The sequence below is a fragment of the Amblyomma mixtum genome, chromosome 2, assembly GCF_055824585.1.
Source record: "Amblyomma mixtum isolate Tamu chromosome 2, ASM5582458v1, whole genome shotgun sequence".
NCBI classification, from domain to species: domain Eukaryota; kingdom Metazoa; phylum Arthropoda; class Arachnida; order Ixodida; family Ixodidae; genus Amblyomma; species Amblyomma mixtum.
The window spans coordinates 14,987,589-15,011,334 of NC_143013.1; the positions used below are offsets into that span (position 1 = coordinate 14,987,589).

Consider the following 23,746-nt stretch of genomic DNA (forward strand, 5'->3'; position numbering starts at 1 on the left):
GAAGATTTTTATCAACAACAGCTGTTTCAGCCATAAACCCCCGTGACAGACAGAATATATCTAGCTGGTTATCGTACTATCACATGAGCAAGTGTTGACAGTCATTATATAGCTAGCTAGTTATCTCTATCACATGAGTACTACACGTAGTCAGAAACAACGCATTAATAAATAGCAGCACCTGCGGAACTGCACAGCCCGCCTGCAGCACGAAGCGCGCGCAGTTTGGTGTCCGTATTCGAATTCCGAGAGCATAACTGGGAGGGCTAGCTACTCCGGTCTTCTTCGGCGTCACCATGAATCTTCTTATCAGAATGAGAACGCCGTTGAAAGCTTGGTCTCTGAGAGGGATAGCTGTCATGCCGCCGACTACTTCTTCAGCCAGTACCTCAGGCAAAGAGCGCGACCCGAGGACCTTCCGATGGCTGAGGGCGCACAAATACAGGGATAAGCTCGAAGCTCTGGACAGCGTCCAGTTCAGGCGGCCTGCCGAAGTCGACGACCAGTATCTGGACGTGGGCTGCGGACCGGGCAACTTCGTCACGGCAGCCCTCCTGCCTCGTCTGGGCCGGTTCCGCCGACTCATTGCCACGGACAAGTCTGCGTCCACGGTAGAGTACGCCCGAAAGAACTACGCCCATCCGGCTGCAGTCTACGACGTCCTCGACATCGAAAGCGGTGGTGTTCAGTCCATCGTGGACAAGTACGGGCAGTTCGACCGCGTCTACTCGTTCATGGCATTCCACTACGTGGACGATCTGGAGCGCGCCTACCGAAACGTTTTCCTGGCGCTGAAGGACGGCGGAGAGTTTATGGCGGTGTCTTTTACGGGTACCGCCATCACAGACGTGTGGTACCAGCTTTGCTGTACTGAAGAATGGAAGCCCTTTCTATCCGTGAGTAATTGGTGCAGGTGTAGCCGGTCGTAGGCGTGCCAAGTGTATTGTGGAGAATGATTTTCTATCATGCATGGGTTTAGACAGGTGCATGTTGCAAGCAGAAGTAAGATTCTTTCGCGGGCTAGTTGGTTCATGACCTTTGGATTAGCTTGGTTTGAAGTGTCGTAATTGTAGGCAGTTGCGCCCCTGTCTTGCCGTTTGCCCTCTCTGTCTGTGTCAATGAAGTGCGCACTTATTCCAAAGCACATGTTGTAAGGCATGCAGCGGGCAAATGTGAATTGGTTCTGAGCTGCTATTAATGAAAGCATTAAGAGCGAAAGCGACAAGAGTTTTCTTATGGTACCGCGTGTAAAAGCTAGACGGCGGTGGCACTGGTGCGCAATTCGAAATGTGCCCACCATACAAACAACTCGTTCCTTCCCGCGCAGTACCCTTCCAGCTTTACTGGCTGATTCCACTCAACTGAATTTCATTTTTTTTTTACTTAGATCGATCACTGCTTCCTGGCTTTGTCATCAATCATATTGGTATTCCATCTGCCACAGGCTTTGCTTTTCGCGGCGCGCTTGCTTTAATGCGGGCAAAGCAAACATTTCGCATTCACTCGGTTACTGAATACTTTTTAATCCCGAAAGCTGCGGTAAAAATTATTTTCTTCAAATTTGAGCGGTCTTTTTTTTTGTGTGTACTTCCTGCAGAAAAAGGGATACAGAGCGCGCTCCTTTCTGACGTTTGCACTATCCTTACATCGGTGGAGTGATAATTATTCAAGTCGCCTGCGCACGCACTGGCCCCGATATTTCCCGCGCATGAACAAGGCAGCTGTTATGTTCTTCCTGCGTCGTGAATTCGACGTCCGTCGAAAGCCGTTTCCTCCTGTTTTCTGCCTCAGGGACAGACTTCATTTCGCTGACGAGTTAACACTTTTCGGAATAATGGCGGTCATGCTGGAATGAAACTGGCGCGAAGAACGGCATGAATTCGGTAAAAGCCCACAGAACTGATCATGTGTCCCTCTCACGGCAAAAGCTTTAGTGAAGGGATGTAAAGGCGTCCCAGGGGGATGGAAGCGAGGCTGCGGAAATATCCCTGTTGACAAACAGCGGTGTTGCAACTGCGGCCCGATCACGTTGATGGGCAGCACCGTGTTTTTCTGTATCCTTATCTATGCCCTTTGCTTAGTGATGTCACTCCGTGTAGTTTTCGAGTTTAGTACCTCATGGGGCCTCCTTCGTTTTGCTCCCAGAACCCGAAGAAATTGCTGTCCCAGCGGTTCTGCTACAGTGCACCCATAGCGGTGGTCAAGATAGCGGACAACGAAACAAAGGCGGTTGCTGCTGCCGGGCTCCAGCTTCTGTGGTTCAAAATGTACGACAACTACTGGACGATGCCCCACGTCGAGAACTGGCTTGGTAAGTCCCGGACAGAGGAATTGTGGGTAATTAGTTCGCACCACGCTTCGAAGCATCGGTTTGGATTGCTGACGCCATATACGTGACACGGGACGTCACGGATTCCTGGCAACTAATTTGTTTCCGCTGTACAAGGGAACTGAAAAAAAAAATGGATGCCTTAACGCTCGATCCCAACAGTGGCCAAACCGCTCAGCCAAGGGTGAAAAAAAGCTCTGCGTCTGGCAGACACGGTTTTCTTTGTGTGACTGGAGGACGTTTTAAGTATGTCTTGTGTGTCAAGGCTGGCAGTACAATTTCTAGCTGGCGCGGGCCAGCGTAGCCTGCCAATTCAATTCCAATATCAATGTTTTACTTATTCGTTCTTAGTGCTTAGCTTGAACGATGCCATTCCCCAGTTATCTCTACGCCTGGGCGATAGACAACAAAGAAACGGGAGCTAGGCGTGGCGTTCCTGAGACAATTGTACAGGAACGAAGGAATAATTGGAATGAAATAAACATGAAGCCATCATATCTACTACTCCGGCGCTGTTTCCAAGAGGTAGTTCTTTCTGCATGCTATTTTAATCCTTCGTGAGACAGGTATGACCAGTATTTTTACAGCGATAACTGCTAGTAGTCCCTTCTACGTCGTAGGGGTGGCCACGGCACGAGGCCACGGCAGGTACGAATCTAACTACGCACAATCGCCATGCACGATGAGCCGAAGCGGAGACCAAGCGACGGCATTTGTGACGGCGTCTATGTCTTTCACAGCGCAAGCTGCACACGTACGAGCATTGCAAAACCTACCACTGAGTCACGTGCATTACACTGGGAGCATGAACGATGTACATTTTTACAGCGTCACCCGTTCTTAGCTCGTTCTTGAAAAATGTGCGTCATCAGCGCCGTCCGCATAGCCCTTCTGAGCACACTACGTAGAGAGCACCCGCAGGTAAAAGATCCACCTCGGGCATACACGTACAGTACCTCCGGAATACGAAGCGGATACTTTAACCACTAGACTAAATTTTGAGCCTGGGCTAGTGGGTTCTAAGAGGATTCATAGTAGGTTCATACTGAGGACAGCGCAAAAAGGCTGCACAGGACAGAGCAGAAACACTGAAACACAGGACGGGCGCTGTCCTATGTTTCTTTGTTTCTGCTGCGTCCTGTGCACTCTTTTTGAGCTGCCTTTTGATGCTTCTCACTACTAGGCCAACGCAGCAGTGGCTTAGTGGAAAGAGTATCCACTCTAGTCTAGTCTGCCTTTCATATCTATGTCCATTTCTTCGCAATCAAACGATAGCTGACGCTGGATAATTCCCGCTAGCAACTCGTAACCATCCTGTGATTGTTTTTCTTCTTTTTGCAGATTGCTACATTCCATTCTTCATGGTTGACTCCGGGGTGCCCGAGGACAGGCGCGCTGCCTTTCGCGATGACTGCAGGTCGCTGCTTCTGAAAGCGTCAATGGCCACGGCGAAAGGACACCACCTGAGGCACAGTGTCATCATCATCCACGCGCAGAAGCCGCCTTGCCCGCGCGGCAAAGACCCGAGAGCTCATCAACCCGCGGTGTTGTGATTTCTGCGCGGCTGTGACGCAAGCATAAAAAAAGTCTTGAATGGCTCAGGCGTACGTTTTCTGAGTTCGAGTGGCTCCCGATGCGCTCGATCCTGAAGCCGGCACCCTTCACATTCTAATCTTTTGTTTATGAGGGTTCCACGTCCCAAAGACACTCCGGCTATGAGGGACGCCATAGTGAATGGCTCCGGAATTTTAGACCACCTGGGGTTCTTTAACGTGCACTGGCATCGCACAGTGCACGAGCCTCTAGAATTTCGCCTCCATCGAAATTCGACCACCGCGTCACTTTCTAATCGTACTCGCTGAATGTGAACCCACTTTTGACGCGAAATTTAGCTGCATCATGGTCAGAACGCAGTTAGTCTGCAGATTTCGTTGTGCACCAAACTGCGCCTTAACGGGCTCCCGTAGTCTCCACCAGCAAGCAAGCGAGTGTGTGATGCTTAGTCTTTTATTGAGAACTCGGCGAGGAACACGGATTCGAATGTATTAATCTTGTCGGTGAAGCACGTCAATCGTTTTTGCGCCAGCTTTTAAAATGGTGCCGTAACCGCCGATATAGCAGCGCCGACAATCAGGCTTCTCCTTGCAACAACCACGGAGTGCGGAGAAGCTCGGGGATGATCTCACTGACGGAGAGGTTTCACACTTCCGCTGTCTTTGCTAACACATAACCGTGAGTCGTCGGATGCCGCCAAACCATGCTCCGTGTGCTTTACATTCGATGGCGTCAGTTTTTTTCGTTCGGAACGAACTTCCTGAGTAGATGACGTCATCAGTGTCACCAACCGGCAGAGTATGCATAGAAGCCTGAACATCGCGACTTTCTCTGGCGAATACTTCACCGTTTCAAATGCTGGCACAGAAACCCTTCCCATGCTTTATCTGAAAGTTTCACATATTCGATCCTTCTAAGCTCGTCGATAACGAACTTTTTCAGTTGCCGGTTAATTGCCATCCACTGGGAACAAGCCGGACTTTGCAACATTTGGGAATGTGTGCCGTCTAGTGGCAAAAGATTCTTGCTTACTTCGGTGCACAATATGAGTAGCAAAGTCGACCACAAACCTGTCTAGGGCCCTCTGCTGAGCATCTATGACAATTTCCGCTGCCTGGTGGGCATGACGCTGCTTTTAAAGAGACGAGGAGTTCAACACGATCCATGGGAATGTGCATGCAGTATAAACTCGGGCCTCGATCCTTGGGGTAAACGACACAAGTGCACTCTGCGGAGCGCTGTACAACATACTACTTCATTGCAGTGTGCGTCGAGCGGAGCCTGTTTAACGATGACATTCACTCCTTTAAGCGCAAGGCTACGTGACGGTGTGACGGTGACGGCGTCTTGAACATATTTCTTTATTTATTTCATTACCCTCAGGGCCAGAGGGCATTAGAGGGAAGTGGATTACACACGAAAGTGAAACAAAAAATACAGCTGTAAATACACTTAATAATTAGACATAAATGAAGACCACAGAAAAAAAAAACGAACAAACAGGTTACGTCAAAACAAGTATAAAATTAACAGCGCATATCGCAGAATGAAAACAACAAAAAGCAACAGCATACAATAAAAAGAAACGACAAGAGAAATCACGTTCAAAAGGCAGTAACACGCGCATATAAAAGAAGTGAAACAACCGTAAAAAGGGAAAAAAAAAAAGATGACAGTGTTAAGGATTCTCGAGTTTATGACAGCAGCAGGTTGGTTAAAGCAGATTTAAACATAGAATTATCAGAAATTTTGACGATAGATCCGGGAAGGTGATTCCAGCTTACTGACGTACTTGGGATGAATGAATTGTGATAATGGTTGGTTTGGCATGAAGGAATACCAACCTTATGACGATGGTCAATGCGATATGAAATGTAAAAGGGTGGTAACATCATTTTATTCTTAAAAATGAGATTATCGTAATAAATCTTATGGAACAGGCAAAGACGGTATATTTTCCTACGTTGTGACAGCAGGGGTAGTGACAAGCTTGTTTTCATAGTCGTGACGCTGGAGTTGCGATGATAATTTGAAAGAATGAAACGAGCCGCCCGGTTCTGGACGGATTCCAGTTGATAGATGAGCGTCTCTTGACTGGGGTCCCAAACAGATGCAGCATATTCCAGTTTATTACGAACTAACTATTTATAAAGAAGTAATTTTACAGAACTATGAGGAAGATAAAAATTTCGGCGTAAGTAGCCCAGCATGCGATTAGCGTTGTTAGTTATATAATCTACATGCGTGTTCCAAGAGAGATTAGAAGAAATAAATACGCCTAGATATTTGTAACAAGACACAGATTCGCTGCTGATGTTATTAAGATACGTGGGCAGTGAAGCATTACAACGAGAAACACGCATGTGCTCGCATTTCTTAGGGTTTAGTTCCATGCACCAGGTGTTAGCCCAGTCAAGAACATGATCAATATCGGACTGAAGAAGAGTTACATCAGCGTCACTGTTAATTTCGCGGTATATGACGCAGTCATCTGCAAAAAGGTTAATTGATGAACATATGCTAATAGGCAAGTCGTTGATATATATTAGGAAAAGCAAAGGCCCCAACACAGAGCCTTGTGGTACGCCTGATTCGACTGGTGAAGTGAAGGAGCAAGTGTTGTTTACTGCGACAAATTGTGAACGATCAGTAAGAAAAGAATGCAACAATGCAACGATGAATGTTCACGATGCAACCGTACACACGCTAGGACAGTTTGACCATTTTGACAGATTTGACAGTTTTGGTAAGGCGTAGGTAGAGAATAGACTGAAGACTGCATTCACAATATCCTGAAATGATATTTTGCGTTTCGTTTACATCACTTGTCTTGCTAACATCGAGGAATGGCAAAAGTAGCTGCCAGTGAACGGTCGAGCAGATACATCAAAATTAGGTTGTAGGCGTCAAGGACCTGCACTTTCCTGATAACATGTATCCTAACATAATATTATTTTCTGTCAGTGTCATCTTCATAACCTGCAACTTTTAAATAAGACTGAAACAGCAGAAATTTGACCTACCTAAGCAGTTGCACTAGTATAGACGCTGTGACCGAGCACACTTAGCGTAATATTTGTATCTACTGAGACAACGGGCCATTTCCACTGCGAGAAATACTAATATGCCACCTTGTAATTAAAATACTTCCTGCTCACCACGAAAGCAGAAGTGCCGGTTATCGACTCTAAATCAATAGTACCCGAGACGTGTAATGGGTGACACCGCCGCGGTGGCTCAGTGCAAGGTTATGGCACACTGTTGGTGACCAGAAAGACGCGGGTTCGATCCCGGCCGCTGCGGTCGCATTTCAATGAAGGCGAAATGCTAGAGGGCCGTGTGCTGTGCAGTGTCAGTGCACGTTGAAGAACCCCATGTGGTCGAAATTTCCGGAACCCTTCACTACGACGTCCCTCATAGCCTGATTCGCTTTGGGACGTTAAACAACCATAAACGTAATGTGTGACGGTGATTCCATCGTTCCTCAATCTGTAGAAATAATCTGCGTACAGTCTGAAAACCTCACAAGTTTTATCACGAGTCCGTGGGTCACTCCCTTCAACTCTTTGCCTGAGTTGTTAAAACAAACCTTTTCTCACTCGTTTGTTCTGTCGTAGCCGCATGCTGTCTTAATAGGCTACATAGACAGAAATGTTTTTAATACAGTAAGACATTTACACATCTCGCCTTTGCAGTGTCCACGAATTTTTGTCCTTCCATGCAAATCACCAGAACACTCCCGAACATAAAATACACCGGAAAGAACTTAACACCGGGTCTCGAACTTACACCCCTTGTGTGCGCAACGGAAAGCGTATCTGTAGCGCTTCCGCTCGGCGATCACCGCAACGCTCGCGAGTGTGATTCTGAGAGGCGACTTACAGTCGTCAGCATTACGAAAGGGAACGCGCGAGCACGTGGCAGATAATCTCGAGCCCTACTTGCGGCGATACGTGGACGTTACTTCTGGCAACGTGGTGGAAAGGGTTCTGCAACCTCGCCTGCTTTTGGCAATTGAGGATCGCACCTCCCTTTCCACTTTGTTTCTTAAAGGGCCCCTGCCCACCCTCGGGTAACAAACACTCTTTACCTCTCTTTGAGCGAGCTTCCTCTCCTTCCGTTCCCTCCTCGAAATTTTTCTCTCCCGCTCCTCGTCGAGTAGGCTCGGCAAGGCAAAATCACCCCTTCGTTCTCCGATGGAAGCCGGAGGCGTGGTGTCTGTGGAGTGCGTCACAGAGCTACGTCTGGCCCCGCCTTCAATAGAATTCTTTTTTTGGTTTTTGCTGCTGGGTCTGTTCGAGGGGAGGGGGGGGGGGGCGCTGCGGGCGCGCACATTGAACGATCGAGAGGCGCGATCGGCTCGACCACCTAGACTTGTTAGCGAGCGCATCCTTTCATACATCTGTTTGTAATTTGTTATTCCCAGTTAGCGAGCCACCTTTTCATTTTTGTTTAGGCCTCCCCACCGCTTCACGAGCGGAGGGGCGGAAGTCGGTTCTGTTCGAAACACACGGCGAAGTGCGGGCCCGGCAACCACCCGTTTGCTTTTCTTCATGTGTGTTTGTGTTCTGTGTGTTTGTGTCTTTTCTCCGCTCCGAAGCCCATGTCGTTCATTGGAGTCAAGGCGTACGCAAGATGCATGAATGATAAGCGGTGTCTGTGCGGAGCGGTCAAGTGGGCGAGCGAGAGAAAGGCTCTGCTGCACTAGTAATTAAAACCTTGTTTTGGGGGGCTTGCATAGAAGAAAAGAAAACTGAGAATGGAGCGCGCACGCAGAGCGTCTCGTGACGTGATCACGGCGGGCGGGCGAACCAACTCCCTCAGTTTTACTATTTTTTTACTTTTTATGGCTAGGGTTCAAGGCTGTCGCCGCACGCTCTCTCCGCAGTTTTTTTTTTTTTGTTCCTTCATGCGGGTTTGTAGGCATGAGCCAGAACAGAAGGCGCTGCGGAAAGCGTTGTGCAGACGACGCGACGCCAAAGCTACGCCCAACCTTCTCCCATCAGTCAGAACGATGCACCAATGGAGTGCCTTTAGCTAAAGTAACCCCCCATGACGTCAACGGGGTTCAGAGTGGGCTTCTTCGATTAACCGGGCTCGGGCAGCCCGCTGGCGGCCCGCAAGTTCGTCTCTGACAGGAAAACGCATCATGGTCACGTGGGCTGGCGGCCACCGGAACCAGACTGTCGGCAATCTCGGCGGCAAGCAAGTCGCGGATCACGGAGGGCAGATGCTCTCTCTAGCTTCGCGTTCTGCGTCTCATTCACGCGTACGGTAGAAATAGGCTGCTTGGTATCGAAAACAACGACTTGCAGTTATTGAGGGCTGCGTGCCGCAGACTGCAGAACATGCAGCTGATCAAGCTCGCACTCGTATACATCGGCAACGACAACGCGAGCGTGTGCCTTCGGTGCACTGTGTAAGCTTCAAGAAATCCTCAAAAGCATGCGATGAGCAATCGCAATCTAACGTGTTTCAGTCGACACCACATAGAACGGAAAAACTGCCCGTGCGTTGTTTATCAAACGACAAGCCGTACTCTCGGATTATTGCGTGTTTGCTTACTACGCAGTAAGTTATATATGACTGGTATGACCGCCGACGATCGACCCAGCTGGTGTACTCTGCTGTGGTCGTTGCGATTTTTACGCTCGTAACCTGCTTCCCGTAAGCTGTAAGCAGAAAAGAATCGGGATACGTTCGTTCAACTGTAGTCTGTCGGCCGCCGGCTTTTGCTGCGGGCAAGGAACGCCTAATCTCAGCAAAATTTGCGCATATCAGCTTGTTGAACGTCCACCTAGAACAATCGGGTGCACTGTATAAATTTAGCTGCGTATCGTTTCTGTAATAATACAGCTTTATAGCAGAGAACTGGCACTGAAATGAAAGGCGCTACAATCCCTGCGTGTCGGCTCCTCACGTTCCGCGTGATGACGATCAGCGCTAGAGCTCATTTTTATCTATTTTTTTTAATGGGCCAAACGCGAGGAGGTGCATGCCTGCGGTACTTCTCAGATATTTTGAGCATATGTGGCAGAAGGCCCGAGCATGAAGCTGTTCAACAGTTGGTGACAACAGAATCAGCACTTGGTCGGCGCGACAATTCTGTGTGGCCATATGCCCGCAGAGATGTCTCGAGCAATGTGCTCGTTAGGGCTTTTAATAAAGGACATGTTTCAGTCAAGCGTTTTTCAAAGCATATCCACTTTTGCACTGCGCCAAACGCAATGAAGACCATACGCTCCCGTATCGCGCTCAACCAACTCTTCGTAAAACACGGTCAGCACATGCATCTATGCGCGCGTCTGAACGCGTACTCGGAACTGGAATCCGGCTGCTCTCGTGAAAGGCCTCGAACACCATCGCAATATCCGCCGGGCGCACGAAATTAACAGCCGAAATATTTTGTGAATCAGAAGTATGCGATCGTAATATGAAGCGAGCAATTGTGCTTTCGAGGTGGTGAGACGATCGAAATATGATCGTGCATACGCACGCAAAACATATCAATAAACAGCGAGAACTACCGCAAAAGGTGTCATTGCAGGCGACACAGTCGATATGCACCGTGGCCTAGTCGAAACAAGCGCCTGCATTGCGCAAAACATCGCATGAAGAACCGCGGTCCTTCTAGTCCTTATAAAAATGGCCGCGCGAGCTTCCCGCTACCAAACACCTCTCTGTCGTCTGCTAGCTGCCCGAGCGCTGCCAGCACAAAATCGTCCTGGCGAGTCTGGCCGCCGGCTGGCAGCCCGAAACCGCCCAGCCAGAGAAAAACGAACGCGTTCCGGGCAGCCACCGGAAGTGGGCGGAGCAACCCGAGAAAATCGAGCGCGCTCGGGCAGCCCGCAAGCAACCCGCGGGCTGCCAGAGGCGGATAATCGAAGAAGCCCAGTAGTGGGGCGGGCCGTTTTTGTTGAAGGAAAGAACGAGCCGGCTTTGATTTGAATTTTCGCAGCTTTTCGTGGCGCGCATGGCTCTAGTATTTTGCAGAGGTTATCTTCGATGCCTCATCTATGCAGTGGGCTTGTTTTTCAAAAATGTCCGGACCCTGGTCAGTGGCCCTTTAACGCGGCCACTGCATATCGCCGCAAATAGGGATCGAGGTTATCTGCAACGTACTCGAGCGTTCTCTTTTATGCAGATTACGACTGTACATCGTAGGATGACACCCGCAGTGATCTTTTCTTGGCAAAGAGCCTCGACGTCCTTGAGAACGGGCTGTGAAGAAGTGAAATATCATATAATGACTTTTAACAATTACTTGCTCTGAAAGGAAAATAATATACCACAACGAGAGAGAGAGAGAAAGAACTTTATTGCACAAGGAATTCGGAGCACGCCCCAATGCCCCCGCACGACCCCACTGCGCTCAAGTGTTTGTGTTCTTAATGTCCATAACACTGGCAGCCCGGCCGGTTGCGAAGGTCTGCACGGCCGGGTCCTGCGAGCGCAGCAGGATCTCCCAGTCCTCCCAGGTCTTGAGGTTCTCTAGGTCCCGCGGGGGAGGGTCCGCCGGGCAGAGGGAAATGATGTGGAGGGAAGAGGCGAAGGGTTCTGAGCATAGGGCGCATGCCGGAGTGGGGAAGGAGGGATGATAGTGGGGTAGGGTAAGGGGTGAGGGAAGAGAGTGTGCCTGTAGTCTGCGCCAGAGCGTTGCGTGTTTGTTATCTAGGGAGGGGTGGGGCGGGGGGTAGAGCTGGCGTGAGGCTTTGTAGGCCTGCGTCAGCGCGCTGAATGAGTGCATGCGCTCCTTCGTGAATCCCCGATCCAAGGGCACCTGAGCCCGGTTTAAAGAACCTCGGGCTAAAAGGTTGGCGGCCTCGTTTCCGGGATTCCCGGAGTGCGCGGGCACCCATATCAGCTCCACTTGGCGGGGCGGGGGTGCATCGGGCGAGTCTAGTATGCCAAAAGCAGGGACATGGACTCGGCCTCGAGCAAAATTTAGAATCGCAGTTTTAGAATCACTTAAAATGTACCGGGCTTCCGTGCGGGTGATAGCAAGTGCAATGGCGGCTTCCTCTGGAGCTTCTGGGGAGTTGTCTGGAGGGAGAGGTAGTGTGAGGAGGGCGGATAAAGAGGAGTCCACCACAGCTGCTGTCGCTTCATCACCCGTGCAGGCAGCGTCCACCCATACGGCGTCCGGCTCGGGGCCATACGCTCGATGGAGTGCCTTCGCACGGGCTCTGCGGCGCTGCTCATGGTGGGACGGGTGCATATTCCTCGGGAGCGGCCTGATGAGGAGCTCCTGGTGAAGGAGTCGTGGGATGGCGAGGAGGGTTGGGTCGTTGTCCGGTATTCTGATTCCGAGGGAGTCCAGAATATACCGACCTGTGGAGGTTTGTGTGAGCCTGATGTATTGGGCCTGTCGGTGGGCCTCCACCAGTTCCCCGATCGTGTTGTGGAGGCCCCGGCCTAGTAATCTGTCTTTGGGTGTGTTGAGGGGAAGATGAAGTGCTACCTTGAATGCCTTGCGATTCAAAGCATCCAAAGCATTTATGTCATGTCTGGATAGTTGTAAGTATGGGGTAGTGTACAGCACACGGCTGAGGACAAAGGGATGAATGAGGCGACATAGTTCGCTCTCCTTCATACCTCTGTGATGTCCCGAACCCTTCGGATGAGGTGCGATATCGCGCCTACAACCTGCTTGAGTTTCTTGAGGGTGGTGGTGTTCTTGCCATCGTTCTGGATGTGCAGGCCCAATACACGGAGGGTGCCAACCTCAGATACCGGGTCACCATTCAGTTCAATGACAATGGGGGAGCGGAGACAGCGGTGGTTCTTAGGACGGATGAGGAGCAGTTCAGACTTCTCTGGGGAGCAAGACACTCCGATGGTCCGTGCATAATTTTGGGTGAGTGTGGCTGCTTCCTGTAAGGTGTTTTCTATGCCGCCGTCACTGCCGTGGGTGGTCCACAGGGTGATATCGTCGGCATAAAGAGTGTGCTTCAGGTGGGGAATAGTTGCCAATTTTCGGGCGAGGGGGATGAGGGTAGTGTTAAAAAGAAAGGGGGAAAGGACGGACCCTTGAGGGGTGCCGATACTCTGAAGCGTGTAGGAGGGGGAAGACAAAGGGCCGAAGTGTATCTCAGCTGTGTGGTCAGTAAGGAATGCTTGAATGTAGGCATACGAGGGGGTACCCAAAAGAAACCGGACTTATTTTTGTTTGAACTTATTTGTACACATTTTAAGCACAAACCTTCAATCTCCTTCAAAGTATTCCCCACTTGCAATGATACGCTTGTCGAATCTTTCATTCCATTTTTCAAAACATTGTTTAAATTCATCTGTTGTGATGCTTGACAGTGCCTCCGTCGTTTTTTTCTTCACCTCAGCAACATCAGCGAAACGCTTTCCATTTACCTATTTTTTCATTCCAGGAAACAAAGAAAGTAGCACGGGGCAAGGTCGGGAGAGTATGAGGGTTGAGGAATACGGGTCATGCCATTTTTGGTCCAAAATTGTCATAGAGACAGGGCTGTGTGAGCAGGGGCATTGCCATGATGGAAAAACCAGTCACCCGACCGCCACAAATCTGAACACTTCCTCCGCACACTGTTGCCCAATCTTTTCAAAACATCCAAGTAGAAAGCCTGGCTAACTGTCTGACCCTGCGGAACAAATTCTTAATGGACGACTCCTCTCACGTCGAAAAAACAAATCAGAATTGTTTTGAGGTTTGGTTTCACCTGACGAGCTTTCTTGAGGCGAGGTGAATTTGAAGTTTTCCATTGACATGATTGTTGCTTTGATTCAGGATTCGATTCAGGAACACTTGAGTTGTCCCCATAGCATCGTCCTTGTACGTCTTTCTTAATATTTCAAGAGTTTGCATTCAACTTTTTCCGAGCAAAAATCAGAATTTCACCGGCGCACTCTGTTCACGAAAATCAGCCATTGCAAAAACGACATTCACACAAAACAGTCGTCACTCTAAAACTCTGCCTAAACTAGTCTGACCTCTTTCAACGACGGCACTCGGCTTACTGAGTCTAGAATGTTCGTTCTATGCGCTCCTAGTGACAAAACGCGGTACCACAGAAGCTTTACCGACCAAAAAATTTAGTCCGGTTTCTTTTGGGTACCCCCTCGTACGTGCGCACACCCACATTCAATGGGGATATGGCAGTCATGATTGCCTGGTGTTCAATGCGATCAAAAGCTTTGGAAACATCCAAAACTTAGACTGCGTTGGTGTGACCTGGAAGAAGCGGGTCAAGAAGGTCGTGTGTGAGTTGCAGCATGGCGCCCTGTGCGGATAGATGGGGGCGGAATCCCACCATGCATGCTATGCGGGTAAAGATTGTTGTCCGCCATGTGACTTGTGAGTCTCGCTAACACAACATGCTCGAGGAGCTTCCCGAGGCATGAGGTTAGCGAAATAGGGCGAAGGTTTTGGATGGTAAGTGGTTTGTTGGGTTTCGGTATGAATATTACCTTCGCGTGGCGCCACGACTGCGGGAGGCTACCCTCCCTGCAGCACTGGTTGAAGTATTTCATAATCTGGGTGATTGATCGGTCGTCCAGATTACGGAGCATGGAGTTTGTGATTTGGTCTGCACCAGGTGCGGAGTTGGCGCGGAGAATCTGGAGGGCCGCTCTGACTTCCGTCTCCGTGATGTCGGTGTCGAGTGTGGGATTTGCTTGTCCTGTGTAGTGGGGTAAAGGTGTGGGGGCGCCTGGAGAGGTGTACATGGTTTGAAGTGTGTCTAGGAGGGTGTCGGGATCGTCAATGTGTTCGTGTGTGAGGTGTGTCACGTGGTGTTTTGTCGCTGATTTGGTGTGTGTGGGGTCAATGAGGTATCGGAGGAGTTGCCATGCGCGTTTGCTGGACACGTTTCCTGCGATTCCGCCACATATCTGTCCCCTGTTGGACCGGCAGAGCTCCTCAGAGTGTTGTTGAATTTGTGTCTGCAGCGCGGCCAGCCGCTTTTTAAGTGCCCTGTTAAGTTTGTTGCCTTTCCAGCGTTCCAGGAGGCTGTGATTAGCCTCCCAGAGGTGGGCTAGGCGCGTGTAGAGTGTAGGGGTTTCGGTTGTAGTTTCAATGTGTCGCGTGTTATGGTGAACGTCATGCGTGAGTGATATCACCCATGCGTCGATGTCCGCGACGGGAGTGTCTGGGAGGGCCACAACGAGACGAACTTCACAATGGTTCATGTGTTTGTTCTGGAAAAAAAACTGTCGTTTGGTCCGGCGTCTGGAGCGATCCTCATAGATCGATGTGATGCCACAGTAACATCAAGTTATGTTTGATGAAAAATGAAGTGGGTCGTGCTTCGTTGAATATAAACGCGTGCATTGGCAGTCCCAGAACAGGCTTCTCTGTAAGGCACAGTGCAGCAGGGATGAGGAAATACCTCCTTGCGGCGAAGCCAACTTGCAAACTTTTGCTGATACTGGCGTCTTGCTTTGTTGACTGAGGGAGATATTTCTTTATTTTTTTTTAAGTTTCAGGGCGTCATGAGCTCCAGTACAGTCCGTTTTATGCTACCCAACACCAACACGTTGGGAAAGTGTCATATCACACCAAACTCAAGCCACGTCCCGCACACCTAATCCAGAGACCCGGATGTGAAGCGCATATGAAATGTTTCCTCTTTCTCTTTTTTACGTGTTCGAACTTTCATACGCTCCTCTTTTCTTACTGAAAGAAAAAGAAAACGCCCTGTTTCTATTATGACCATCCGACTACATGCTAATCATGCGTATTTCCTTCGTTCTACTTTGTAATCTTCCCAGTACTAACGCGATAGCTTTAAGGGCCCCGTGTCGCAGAAGAGCCGGAGTCGTCGTCGGCGGCGTTGGCCGTGAGCGAAAAATCCCAGAAGCATTAATAAATGTCTTTCGGGTCATAGCTCGGATTAGCCTACAAGGTTTTAAGTGATATAGTGTATTGATACCACGACGTCCTGTCGTATACAAAACTTATCATGCAGGCTTTGGTCGGTACAGAAGTGCGGCTACCGTGTTCGCCGGGTGCCTCTGTATGTTTCTACGCATAATAGGGGCGGGGCTATACCAACATAACACACTGCTGCTTCAACCAGTGTCTTTCGCACACTCGCGCCCCCGCGCCATGACATACAGCACGCGTGAATGCCCCGGCCATGTTTTAATTTCTACGTACACTGCTCATCTGCATCATTGCGACAAAAAGCTATACTCCACGCTCGCGTGTGATGCCTCACAACCCGTATATCTCGTACTCGGGCGTTAAGGTTAATAAAGATGCCCAGGTTTAGCTTGGTTAAGCCAAGAATGCGTTGCATATTGCGCGGTCTTTTTGCGCGAGGTATTGCTTGGCGGCACTCGATTTTCTCAGCAGCTTTTCCTCCGTGACGTATGGATGGATGGATGGATGGATGGATGGATAGGAGCGCCCCTTTGAAACGGGGTGGTGGCAACCGCCACCATGCTTAGTCGTCCTTTCTTTTTCCTTTTTTTCCCTTTTATTTCTTTTTTTTCTTTTTTAGTGGTTTGGTGACGTCACGTCACGTGGTTTGGTGGCTGCCCGGCCGCGCCCAAGGGCTGAACTGAGTGATTGCAATATGCTACGCATAAAAACAACAAAAATAAATGACATGACGGTCCCCGCGTGTCAACGCAATATTCAGCGACAGCTGTTAATGCGATATATTGTAGTTTAAAATATGAGCGTGATCTCTGCAGTTCTATGGCGTTCTTTTCAGTATCCCTCACACAGTCGGTTACGCACCAGCATGTACAGCTCGTTCGGTCGAAGAGCCTTCGGCGTCGCAGTTGTAGGTGCCGGCACCGCGCTTCGGGAAAAAAAGCCTATAATGCCAACCATTTGTGCCGAATGTTCCAGGTAGTTTAATACGATTCAGCGTTTAGAACAGCACAAACTTCATTCACTTCATTCACTTCAAACTGATCTTGACGCTGTAACGGCTTGGTGTTCTTCCTGGCTAATGTCTCTAAATGCATCTAAAGCAAAGTTAATGTCGTTCACTAACCGTTCCAGTCGAATTGCTACAACCTACTTCCTCAATAACGATACAGTTGAACTTACAACAACTTACAAGTACCTAGGAGTTCACTTTCAGTCTGACCTAACTTGGCATTACCATATTAACACAATCTTAGCATCAGCAAATCGCGCACTCGGCCTTCTTAGGCATAATCTCAAACACGCGCCTTCACATTTAAAAAAACTTGCTTACAACACGCTAATCCGCCCGAAAGTTGAGTATGCTTCTGCCATATGGGACTCTCATCAAGCTTACATCATAAACAACCTTGAATCCCTGCAAAACCGTGCTGATCGCTTCATTTTTTCAGATTATTCACGCTTCACCAGTGTCACAGCATTAAAACAACGTGCCGAGTTGGAACCGCTATCATGTCGACGCCATTTCGCTCGCCTAACCTTGCTTCACAAACTGTATCACCATCCCACCCTCCACGACGACTTCTTTTTGCCACACCCTGCAGTCTTTCCTCGCCGTGACCACGTTAACAAAATAAAACGCATCACGTGCCGTTCATTGCTCTACGCGAAATCATTCATTCATCGCACTATAATAGATTGGAATAACTTGCCATAACACATAGCTATTGAGGTTAACCCACAATCGTTTCAGCATTCGTTAAAGCAAACCATGGACTAACAGATTTGGTATTTTTGTTGTATTATGTGCATTTACTGAGTATTTTATTCTGCGTTGTTTGTTGTTATTATTTGTGTACATTACTAGTTTGAATTCATTATTACGTGTATTTTGTTCAAATTCCTGTGCCATATTTTTATGATTGTATGGCCCCCCCCTATGTAATACCCTCGCACGAGGGCCCTTAGGGTATTGTAAATAAATAAATAAATAAGTTACCTTGCGGCAGTAATTCCAACCGGCGACCTATAATCGAGGCTGCGGGTGTCCACCGAGATGAGTGAGACAGTAACTGCAACTTCAATACCTCAAATCCAATTTTCGTCTCCTTCATTACGGCTCCTCTGTCTCTCTCTCTCTTCTTTCACTTCTGCCTACCTCCCTTTCCATACGGCGGGGTTCACGTGTACACCGAGGTGTGAGGCAATTACTGAGATTTCCTCTCCTCAAAAATGCGTTGCGTTCAAAGCTGTTTCGAACGGGCAAGGCGTCGCGCTGAAGGGGCGATGGCGTTCCGTGGACTCCCTGGCACCGCTGCAATAAGTTGTCGCGTTCCAATCCATAAGGCGAATTCCAATGTTTTTTATGCGAAGCATACTACTTTAGCTACCACTTCAGCCCTTCGCCGTGGTTATGCGCCTCCAAATCACGTGATACATGACGTCACACCACGTGACACGATGACGTCACGACAGTAGAGAAGCGGGGGCCCACTTCGCGCCGTCGCTGTGGTTGTGCGCCTCCAAATCACGTGATACATGACATCACACCACGTGACACGATGACGTCACGACAGTGGAGAAACGGGGGCCCACCTCGCGCCGTCGCTGTGGTTGTGCGCCTCCAAAACACGTGATACATGACGTCACACCACGTGACACGATGACGTCACGACAGTGGAGAAACGGGGGCCCACCTCGCGCCGTCGCTGTGGTTGTGCGCCTCCAAATCACGTGACACGATGATGCCACACCACGTGATACGATGACGTCACGGCAGTGGAGAAACGGGGGTCCACCTCGGGCCGTCGCTGTGGTTGTGCGCCTCCAAATCACGTGACACATGACGTCACACCATGTGACACGATGACGTCACACCATGTGACACGATGACGTCACGACAGTGCAGAAACGGGGGCCCACCTCGCGCCGTCGCTGTGGTTGTGCGCCTCCAAATGACGCGACACGATGATGCTTCGCATTCTCCAGGCTTAACCAAGTTAAGCCTCAGCCATTTTTTTGGTTTCCAGTTGATTAGCCACCATACATGGCTGTCCTTGAGCGATCCTCAGTGTGGGTATGTTACATTAAAATTATGGATAACAGCGGCAACAAGCAGCGAGAGTTCGTCTCGTCATTCCACGCAAACACGTTGTAAGTAGCCTTAGAAGATTTTTATCAACAACAGCTGTTTCAGCCATAAACCCCCGTGACAGACAGAATATATCTAGCTGGTTATCGTACTATCACATGAGCAAGTGTTGACAGTCATTATATAGCTAGCTAGTTATCTCTATCACATGAGTACTACACGTAGGCAGAAACAACGCATTAATAAATAGCAGCACCTGCGGAACTGCACAGCCCGCCTGCAGCACGAAGCGCGCGCAGTTTGGTGTCCGTATTCGAATTCCGAGAGCATAACTGGGAGGGCTAGCTACTCCTGTCTTCTCCGGCGTCACCATGAATCTTCTTATCAGAATTAAAACGCCGTTGAAAGCTTGGTCTCTGAGAGGGATAGCAGTCATGCCACCGACTACTTCTGCAGCCAGTACCTCAGGCAAAGAGCGCGACCCGAGGACCTTCCTATGGCTGAGGGAGCACAAATACAGGGATAGCCTCAAAGCTCTGACCAACGTCCTGTTCAGGCGGCCTGGTGAAGGCGACGACCAGTATCTGAACGTGGGCTGCGGACCGGGCAACTTCGTCACGGAAGCCCTCCTGCCTCGTCTGGGCCGGTTCCGCCGACTCATTGCCACGGATAAGTCTGTGTACACGGTAGAGTACGCCCGAAAGAACTGCGCCCATCCGGCTGTAGTCTACGACGTCCTTGACATCGAAAGCGGTGATGTTCAGTCCATCGTGGACAAGTACGGGCAGTTCGACCGCGTCTACTCGTTCATGGCATTCCACTACGTTAACGACCTGGAGCGCGCCTACCGAAACGTTTTCCTGGCGCTGAAGGACGGCGGAGAGTTTATGGCGGTGTCTTTTACGGGTGCCGCCATTACAGACGTGTGGTACCAGCTTTGCTGTACTGAAGAATGGAAGCCCTTTCTATCCGTGAGTAATTCGTGCAGGTGTAGCAGGTCGTAGGCGTGCCAAGTGTATTGTGGAGAATGATTTTCTATCATGCATGGGTTTAGACAGGTGCATGTTGCAAGCAGAAGTAAGATTCTTTCGCGGGCTAGTTGGTTCATGATCTTTGGATTAGCTTGGTTTGAAGTGTCGCCATTGTAGGCAGTTGCGCCCCTGTCTTGCCGTTTGCCCTCTCTCTGTCTGTGTCAATGCAGTGCGCACTTATTCCAAAGCACATGTTGTAAGGACTGGAGGGGGCAAGTGTAAATTGGTTCCGAGCTGCAATTAATGAAAGCGTTAAGAGCGAAAGCGACAGGAGTTGTCTCACGGTATCGCGTGTAAAAGCTAGACGGCGGTGGCACTGGTGCGCAATTCGAATTGCGCCCACCATACAAACAACTCGTTCCTTCCCGCGCAGTACACTTCCAGCTTTACTGGCTGATTCCACTCAACTGAATTTCATTTTTTTTTTACTTAGATCGATCACTGCTTCCTGGCTTTGTCATCAATCATATTGGTATTCCATCTGACACAGGCTTTGCTTTTCGCGGCGCGCCTGCTTTAATGCGGGCAATGCAAACATTTCGCATTCACTCGGTTATTGAATACTTTTTAATCACGAAAGCTGCGGTACAAATTATTTGCTTCAAATTTGAGCGGTCTTTTTTGTGTGTGTGTGTGTACTTCCTGCAGAAAAAGGGATACAGAGCGCGCTCCTTTCTGACGTTTGCACTATCCTTACATCGGTGCAGTGATAATTATTCCAAGTCGCCTGCGCACGCACTGGCCCCGATATTTCCCGCGCATGAACAGGGCAGCTGTTCTGTTCTTCCTGCGTCGTGAATTCAACCGCCGTCGAAAGCCGTTTCCTCCTGTTTTCTGCCTCAGGGACAGACTTCATTTCGCTGACGAGTTAACACTTTTCGGAATAATGGCGGTCATGCTGGACTGAAAGTGGCGCGAAGAACGGCATGAATTCGGTAAAAGCCCACAGAACTGATCATGTGTCCCTCTCACGGCAAAAGCTTTAGTGAAGGGATGTAAAGGCGTCCCAGGGGGATGGAAGCGAGGCTGCGGAAATATCCCTGTTGACAAACAGCGGTGTTGCAACTGCGGCCCGATCACGTTGATGGGCAGCACCGTGTTTTTCTGTATCCTTATCTATGCCCTTTGCTTAGTGATGTCACTCCGTGTAGTTTTCGAGTTTAGTACCTCATGGGACCTCCTTCGTTTTGCTCCCAGAACCCGAAGAAATTGCTGTCCCAGCGGTTCTGCTACAGTGCACCCATTCCGCTGATCAAGATAGCGGACTTCGAAGAAAACGCGGTTGCTGCTGCCGGGCTCGAGCTTCTGTCTTGCCAAATGTACAACAGCTACTGGACGATGCCCGACGTCGACAGCTGGCTTGGTAAGTCACGGACAGAGGAATTGTGGGTAATTAATTCGCACCACGCTTCGAAGCATCGGTTTGGATTGCTGACGCCATATACGTGACACATGACGTCACGGATTCCTGGCAACTAATTTGTTTCCGCAGTAAAAGGGAACGAAAAAAAAATGGATGCCTTACCGCTCGATCCCAACAGTGGCGAAACCGCTCAGCCAAGGGTGAAAAAAAGCTCTGCGTCTGGCAGACACGGTTTTCTTTGTGTGACTGGAGGACGTTTTAAGTATGTCTTGTGTATCAAGGCTGGCAGTACAATTTCTAGCTGGCGCGGGCCAGCGTACCCTGCCAATTCAATTCCAATATCAATCAGTTTTCCTTGTTCGTTCTTAGTGCTTAGCTTGAACGATGCCATTCCCCAGTTATCTCTAGGCCTGGGCGATAAACAACAAAGAAACGGGAGCTAGGCGTGGCGTTCCTGAGACAATTGTAAAGGAACGAAGGAATAATTGGAATGAAATAAACATGAAGCCATCATATCTACTACTCCGGCGCTGTTTCCAAGAGGTAGTTCTTTCTGCATGCTATTTTAATCCTTCGTGAGACAGGTATGACCAGTATTATTTTTACGGCAATAACTGCTAGTAGTCCCTTCTACGCCGTAGGGGTGGCCACGGCACGAGGCCACGGCAGGTACGAATCTAACTACGCAGAATCGCCATGCACGATGAGGCGAAGCGGAGACCAAGCGACGCCATTTGTGACGGCGTCTGTCTTTCACAGCACAAGCTGCACACGTACGAGCGTTGCAAAACCTACCACTGAGTCACGCGCATTACACTGGGAGCATGAACGATGTAAATTTTTACAGCGTCACCCGTTCTTAGCTCGTTCTTGTAAAATGTGCGTCATCAGCGCCGTCCGCGTAGCCCTTCTGAGCACACTCCGCAGAGAGCAACCGCAGGTAAAAAATCCACCTCGGGCATACACGTACAGTACTTCCGGAATACGAAGCGGATAGTTTAACCACTAGACTAAATTTTGAGCCTGGGCTAGTTGGTTCATACGGAGGGCAGAGCGGAAAGACTGCACAGGACGGGCGCTGTCCTGTGTTTCTTTGTTTCTGCTGTGTTCTGTGCAGTCTTTGTGAGCTGCCCTCTAATGCTTCTAACTACTAGGCCGATGCTGCAGTGGCTTACTGGAAAGAGAGTATCCACTCTAATCTGTCACCTTTCATATCTGTCTCCATTCCTTCGCAATCTAACGATAGCTGACGCTGAGTAATTCCCGCTACCAACTCGTAACCATCCTGTGATTGTTTTTCTTCTCTTTTTGCAGATTCCTACATTCCATTCTTCGTGCTTGACTCCGGGGTGCCTGAGGACAGGCGCGCTGCCTTTCGCGATGACTGCAGGTCGCTGCTTCTGAAAGCGTCAATGGCCACGTCGAAAGGACGCCACCTGAGGCACAGTGTCATCATCATCCACGCGCAGAAGCCGCCTTGCCCGCGCGGCAAACATCCGAGAGTTCATCAACCCGCGGTGTTGTGATTTCTGCGCGGCTGTGACGCAAGCATAAAAAAGTCGTGAATGGCTCAGGCCTACGTTTTCTGAGTGCGAGTGGCTCCCGATGCGCTCGATCCTGTAGCCGGCACCCTTCACATTCTTATCTTTTGTTTATGAGGGTTAGACGTCCCAAAGCGACTCCGGCTATAAATGACGCCATTGTGAAGGGCTCTGGAATTTGACCACCTGGGGTGCTTTACCGTGCACTGACATCGCACAGTGCACGGGCCTCCAGAATTTCTCCTCCATCGAAATTTGACCGCGGCGGCACTTTCTAATCGTACTCGCTGGATGTGAACCAACTTTTGACGCGAAATCTAGCTGCATTGTGATTAGAATACAGTTAGTCTGCAGATTTCGTTGTGCACCAAACTGCGCCTCCACGGCCTCCCCGTAGTTTGCACCAGCAAGCAAGCGAGCGTGTGTTGCTGAGTCTTTTCTGGAGAACTCGACGAGAAACACTGATTCGAATGTACTAATCTTGTCGGTGCAGCCCGTCAAGCGTTTTTGCGCGAGCTTTTAAAATGGTGCCGTAACCGCCAATATAGCAGCGACGACAATTGGGCTTCTCCTTGCAACAGGCAAGGAGTGCGGACAAGCTCAGGAATGATATCACTAACGGAGAGGTTTCACACTTCCGCTGTCATAGCTAACACATAACCGTGAGTCGTCGGATGCCGCCAAACCATGCTCCGTGTGCTTTACATTCGATGGCGTCAGTTTTTTTTTTTCCTTGGGAACGCACTTCTGCAGTAGATGACGTCATCATTGCCACCAACCAGCACGGTACGCTGCGTGGAAGCCTGAACATCGCGACTTTCTTCGACGAATACGTCGCCGTTTCAAATGCTGGCACAGAAACACTTCTCATGCTTTATCTGAAAGTTTCACATATTCGATCCCGCTAAGCTTGTCGAAAACGAACTTTTTCAGTTCCCGGTTAATTGCCATCCACTGGGAACAAGCCGGACACTGCAACATTT

General features: G+C 49.5%; 2 protein-coding genes across 2 annotated transcripts; both read left to right on the top strand.

Annotated features, from left to right (window-relative positions):
- Positions 1-257: 257 nt before the first annotated feature.
- On the top strand, positions 258-3,882 carry LOC149358501 (uncharacterized). The gene is made up of 3 exons (XM_089567560.1): positions 258-896; positions 2,146-2,311; positions 3,671-3,882. Exons 1-3 carry the CDS (start codon positions 297-299, stop codon positions 3,880-3,882), a joined length of 978 nt encoding a protein of 325 aa, XP_089423686.1. The 5' UTR covers positions 258-296.
- A 10,541-nt stretch (positions 3,883-14,423) lies between these two features.
- On the top strand, positions 14,424-22,748 carry LOC149358502 (juvenile hormone acid O-methyltransferase-like). The gene is made up of 4 exons (XM_089567561.1): positions 14,424-14,532; positions 19,285-19,799; positions 21,057-21,222; positions 22,537-22,748. The coding sequence occupies exons 1-4, from the start codon at positions 14,424-14,426 to the stop codon at positions 22,746-22,748; spliced, it is 1,002 nt and encodes a 333-aa protein (XP_089423687.1).
- Positions 22,749-23,746: the final 998 nt, after the last annotated feature.